This window comes from Pterocles gutturalis, unplaced genomic scaffold, assembly GCF_000699245.1.
Source record: "Pterocles gutturalis isolate BGI_N339 unplaced genomic scaffold, ASM69924v1 scaffold47034, whole genome shotgun sequence".
NCBI classification, from domain to species: domain Eukaryota; kingdom Metazoa; phylum Chordata; class Aves; order Pterocliformes; family Pteroclidae; genus Pterocles; species Pterocles gutturalis.
This window is the reverse complement of record NW_010134907.1, coordinates 6,131-11,846: the sequence shown is the minus strand read 5'-3', so window position 1 is coordinate 11,846 and position 5,716 is coordinate 6,131. Positions and strand designations below refer to the sequence as shown.

Sequence of the window (5,716 nt, the reverse complement as noted above, 5' to 3'; positions counted from 1 at the left end):
TGAGGTCTTTTTCCAACATTAATGATTCTATAAATTCATAACTTAAATTCAGTACTGGAGGAGAGCTAACTCTAGAGATTGAAATTCCCTACTCTCGTATAAATTAAAAGGCAGGGAATTGACCAAGATGCCTCAGCCCTCACATACTGACATGAATTTATGAGGTAAGAGGAGACAAAGTTAATTCTCCAGTTATCACCTGAGTACATATGTCTATCAAAGTGTTCCTCTATTCCTTTGTCTTCTGGTGAATATTTGCAACAGTGGCTTCTTTTCATGGTTTATTTTCGTTAAGTACTGCCTTTAAAACACAAGCTTTCCAAGGGAGACTAAGGCAAAAAGTATTCACATACTTAACTTCCAAGCCCTGTTCAACCTTGCTTTCATAAAAAAAAAAACACAACACTACCCAATTAAAGAATAAATGATTCGGAAGAAGAGTGATTCTGTTAAACTTGTTTCTAGCTAGTTTTTGTGCTATATTCAACCTAACACTCCCTAGCACCACATAATTGCCCACCTTATTTCTTCCTCTAATATTTCGTTCTTCTAAATTTACAATAAAGAGGGTGAGGAATGGCGTGTCAGAAGGAAAGCAAAGAAGCAGAACTTCAGGTGAAGACTACTGATGGATTACCATTACGGGTAATTCATAAGCTGAATTTGTTTCCTCTTTATTATGGAATAAAGATCAATTGAGGGGAAACTATAAATTAATAAAGTTCAATTAATAACTGAACTTAAATAGTTCAGTTGGAAAGCACCTGGTTTCCGAGTGATCCCAAGGAAGAGGATGGGAAGTAAAAAATTTTTTCCATACAAACCACCCTCATCTTGCTAATTGTCTCTCAACCAGCAAAGACTCGATGCCTTAACATGACACTACATGGAATTCAGAGTGAAAAGATGCATTTGATACCAAACCGTGGTGATTAGCAACCCATTTTCTTTTCTTTTTTTTCCAACATTAAGGATTTTAATTCCTTCCTAAATGCTACTAGAATATGAGGATGCATAATATACCCAAAGGAAACATATAGTGTAGTCTTTTCTCAGCTACCTTTCCTGGGAAGCCATTCAGGAGTATACCGAAGGCTTCTAGCATTGTTCAGAGGATGCAGGAGGAGCAAGGGATCCCCCTAAAGGAAAAAAGAACAAGTAACAGCGGGATGGCCACTTCACATGCTTGCTAGCTTCAGGTACTCATTTAGGACTAACTGGATTTGTACTGGGGCTACTCAGCTTCTCTTGAGTTCAAGGCACCATAACCTGGACTGCACTGAAGGGGCAAGTGAGCAGAATAAGAAACCTCAAGCATCGTGTGTAAAAAATAAAGGGAGCAAGAGACTAGTAGAGATAATGTAACCACTATACCTCTAGAAGTTCTCCATTTTTAAGCCACGAGATTGTTGGAGGTGGCACAGCATCAGATTTGCATTCCAGTATAACTTGTCTGTTCTGCAACACAGTGAGGTCTTGTGGACCGCTGGTACCAGCAATGTTAGGAGGAACTGTTAGAAAAATTAAGAAAAAAAATAAGCATAACACATATGAGCTACAATTAAAATTATTTATTGAAAATTTCCAATTTATGTCTCAAGTTTAAAATAAATGCAAAGCTACAGTATACCCACGTTAAATATATCACATTTGTACTGGTGAACTTGTTTCTTAAGTCACACACTGGAAACTACTGTGACAGAAATTAGAGTCTATTCTCAGTGAGAGTACCAGCATTTAAGCCAGACAGAGCAGAGATCACCAAAGTTCCATAAATTGTTCATCAATAAACATGGGGGCTATAATCTTCAAGAAGAAATGCGAGGCATATCGTAGAACTGCAGAAGTCACATCTATACTTCCTTTACTCTCACTGCATTTTATATATTCATTTCTAAATACATTTCTGACCTTTTTCTGCTCAAAAACTAAGATGATCATAGATACCAGTATACTTCACATCCTTTTTCAGCAAGCACAATAAACTCAATCCAACTGAATACTGATATCCATAAGCTTCTAGATATTCAAAATACAAGACTTGGAATTCCAACAGACATCAGTCGCATCAGGTGGAACTTTCCCTTTTAATTGCGTATCATGTTCAGAATAGTTACCGTTATTCAGAAATGTTAATTATGATCATAGGGTGTAATATCACTTTCACAAAACACATAATATTTCTTCTTTAGTAATATGTGACTTGTTAAATAAGGTACTGATACATACCTTAGTGGTTTACAATTTGAAGGAATAATTTTATTTTTTCCTAAATTAAACTTACCATGCACTCTTACTAAATATTCCTTATCATCATCTCCTGCTGGGCTAGATGCCAAACACGTGTATCTGCCTGTGTCCTCCACCTAGAAACACATGAACAACTTCAGCAGAAACCTCAGAATATGGGAGCAGTTCAGAAAAACTGTAAAATACAAACATTGACAATAACATGTAACAGGCAGCACTTCAAGGTAAACACAATAGATAAGGAATGCTTGAAAATAAAGTAATAGAGTTCTTGAAAACTCCTTTATTTTACCACGGTGGGATTGTACAGAGATGGCTTAGGAATTGCAAGACCCCATAAAATCTCTCTGGGAAACTTATCTCCAGCAAAGACCCTTCTCTTTGTGATGCTTTTTGCAACAGGTAATGAGTAAAGATGGAACTAACTATAGGTATCCATCTAAGCAAGGGCGTGCGTACGAAGAAACTCTCTTTGTGCACTCATACTCATTAATACCTTTATTCTTTCTCCTTCCTGTACACTCCTCATTGTAAAGACAAATAGCATTTGCTTTACAAACCAGACAAGCAGACCCGAGCCCTGTCCCGCTTCAGTCTGGCTGTCCATAACTGAACACAGACTTAGTTTATTGATGTAGGTTTGTGAAAGTTATTTTTCCCTGGACTCTTTTTTTGACTAAATTATCCTGAAAGTCTTTGTGTTGTCTTTATTTATTTTTTCTTAACTTATACACGGAAGACTGCAAATGCAGCTTTTCTCCGTAATCTATGGCTTATACATGTGAGAAGCAAAAAAGTATTAGGAAAATCTGAGCTCATGGAAAAAGAAGAAAGGTTTTTTGATAAAATTCAAAAGAAGAAAAGCAAGGGATAGTAAAAAGAGTCAATTAGGCAGGAAATGAACAAGAACAGATTACAGATGCAGACTAAACCCAGAAATAAACCCAGAAAAAGACAGGAGACCCTAGCATTGATTGTTCTGCTTTATATCAAGAAGTACAAATAAAGAAATGACAGAACTCTGAAATGAGTTTGAAGTAATAACGCTCATAAGAGGCAGAAGTGCTTGGGTACTCTCCACCGCCAATACCAGAGCTTGTTCAGTATGGGAAAATACCTTCTGCAACTGCAAATGCCGGTGGATGCTTTTATAGAGGCTTTTTAGGACATCTCTTAGGATGGTTCTATGAGCAGGCAGTTCTGCACACTCCTCTAGGGTCTGCAAAACTGAGTCTATTTTGAAACAAATACTCTACCTGAGCGCTGGTTATTCGAAGGACATCTCTTAGGACGTGAACATTATTATTCTGCAAAAGCGGGCGGCCATCCTTCATCCATGAGATTTTGGGGACTGGAATGCCAGAAGAGATGCAGAGAAGCTCAAGAGGGTTGTTAACGATGACAGAGAGCTCTTCTGGTTGCTCTGAGCCATTGATGTGAGGCGGCTCTGTGGAATGAAAAACATTCAAGTTCTTTATTGACTCAGAAAGCCTATAAAACCTGCTACACAGCCTTGTGGTTAGAGCTGGTAGAATTAGTCTAATTAGTATTATTTCTGACCATGTAATGAACTCACAGAGTATCTCATGTAATTTCTGTCTGCCTCTATTAATTTGCATTTTTTATGAGTTGGAATTATTAGTTAGAAAATGTTTTCATAATCCCAGGTAAAATATATAATATCACTGAAGATTTTTATTAGCCCTTTAGCTATACCTTCAGCTGTGCCATCATCCTGTCAAGCTGAATTTCTACCAACCAATGTTATTTACTTAAACCCAATTACTTTGTAAATTAGTTTACTATTAATTATATCATATTTCAGGACTCCTGAAAAGTTAGGAAAAAATATATACTATATTACACATTCACACATCTTTAGGTATCTTCCATTTCCTTATTTCTCTTATTTATCACAATAAATATTTCTTGAAAATGCTCTTTATCCCTAGAGATTTTTTTAATTGTTGTCCTGAATAGATACTCATTTACTGCTTGCATTTTGTTCACCTGAAAGGTTAACACTTACCCAGCACTTTTAGGGAAAAGTGCTTGCTGATATCTCCAGCTTCGTTGGAGGCTACACAAGTGTATTTGCCTGTGTCACCAATCTCTGCTTTCACCAAGTGAAGGACCATCCCTTGGTTACTTGATGTCAGGTGAGCTCCAAGGCTTAAAGGATGTTCATTCTTAAACCAGGACATCGTAGGGGCAGGAGTGCCATCAGTAAGACACTTCATCAAAGCTGAACTGCCTTTTACTACAGTCACATCCTCTGTTCCTCCTGCGTTATCCAAGCTTGGTGGCACTGCCGAGAAACAAAGATCTGATTAATACAGAATACAACCCAGATGTTAATTCTGAATATAAAAAAGTTAGAATGCAGCTATCCTTCTGCATTTTCCCACTTACATTCATGTTTAACATGTGTTAAAATTCACTTAGAAATTATATATTATTATTCTTTCTAAAAAAACCTGTGACACATTCTGGGTGCCAATTCAAATAAGGACTCTTCTAAGGTTAAAATACTTTCCATTGAAAAAAAACCACGTTGAAAAGTTAATGTTTCCCTGATGATTAGCTACGTAAGATATACTTGTGGCTGTCTGCAACTTTGTGTCTGTGAGAAAGAAAACTGAATATTAGGTTCAAGAAATTAAGAAATAAGATTCTTTACATAAATCATTTCAGAAAAACTCACCAAGAACTTGAAGGTTGTAATGTTTGTTGTCCACTCCAGCCCTGTTAGATGCTATACAAGTGTACACACCAGTATCAGGTATCTGCACTCGGGCAAGTCTAAAGAGAGAACAGTTTTAAGCAAGCTGTAATAAATTATCTTTATTATGGCATGGTCTGGATCAAATTTTATTCTTCATTCCAAAAATACTAGCAGAATTATGTTGATATAGTAAAAGAGAACAGAAAACTCAGCTAGTTAAAATAGATGAAAACCAACCTGAGAATTTGCCCAGCTGACAGCAACCTGATTTGGGAGGAGACAGACAGAGGAAGGCCATTCTTTAGCCAGTTTATCTGTGGTGGTGGGGTTCCAGTAGCAGTACATTCAATATTTAGGGAGGTGTCCAGAAGGGCAGTGAGGTCCTCTGGTTCATCTTTATTATGGGCTATTGTTGGAGGAACTACATTTTGTAAATGTTGAAAAGGAAGATATTAAAACTGGCTCTTATAATCATTCGACATGTGTTACCTTGCAGGAAACCCTGCACCTAATGCCTCATAGGCAATTCCGTGAGAAGATCCCCATTTTTTCAAACAGTAAATCCTCTAACAATAACACTGAACACTAATAAATACCCATTTACATATTTAAAATCAGATGCACTTTAGAATGATAGTAGAATTCTCTCTTTGATTTGTCAGGCTGTGGCAAACAAGAGGGGGCTCAGAGCCCAAAGCTCATGGGGAGAGAATGACAAGTGGTCAAGCCTCAGAGGGGATG

At 37.1% G+C, this 5,716-nt stretch overlaps 1 protein-coding gene across 1 annotated transcript in view; it reads right to left on the bottom strand.

Annotated features, from left to right (window-relative positions):
* Window positions 1–1,060: 1,060 nt before the first annotated feature.
* Window positions 1,061–5,716, bottom strand: part of LOC104467807 (hemicentin-1-like) — a gene marked incomplete at both ends in the record, with an annotated part of 10,468 nt that continues 5,812 nt past the window's right edge. The window contains 7 exons of the mRNA XM_010081722.1: window positions 1,061–1,139; window positions 1,375–1,511; window positions 2,285–2,366; window positions 3,507–3,697; window positions 4,280–4,558; window positions 4,955–5,052; window positions 5,213–5,396. Coding sequence (XP_010080024.1) covers window positions 1,061–1,139; window positions 1,375–1,511; window positions 2,285–2,366; window positions 3,507–3,697; window positions 4,280–4,558; window positions 4,955–5,052; window positions 5,213–5,396 — 1,050 coding nt within the window. The remainder of the gene's footprint in view (window positions 1,140–1,374; window positions 1,512–2,284; window positions 2,367–3,506; window positions 3,698–4,279; window positions 4,559–4,954; window positions 5,053–5,212; window positions 5,397–5,716) is intronic.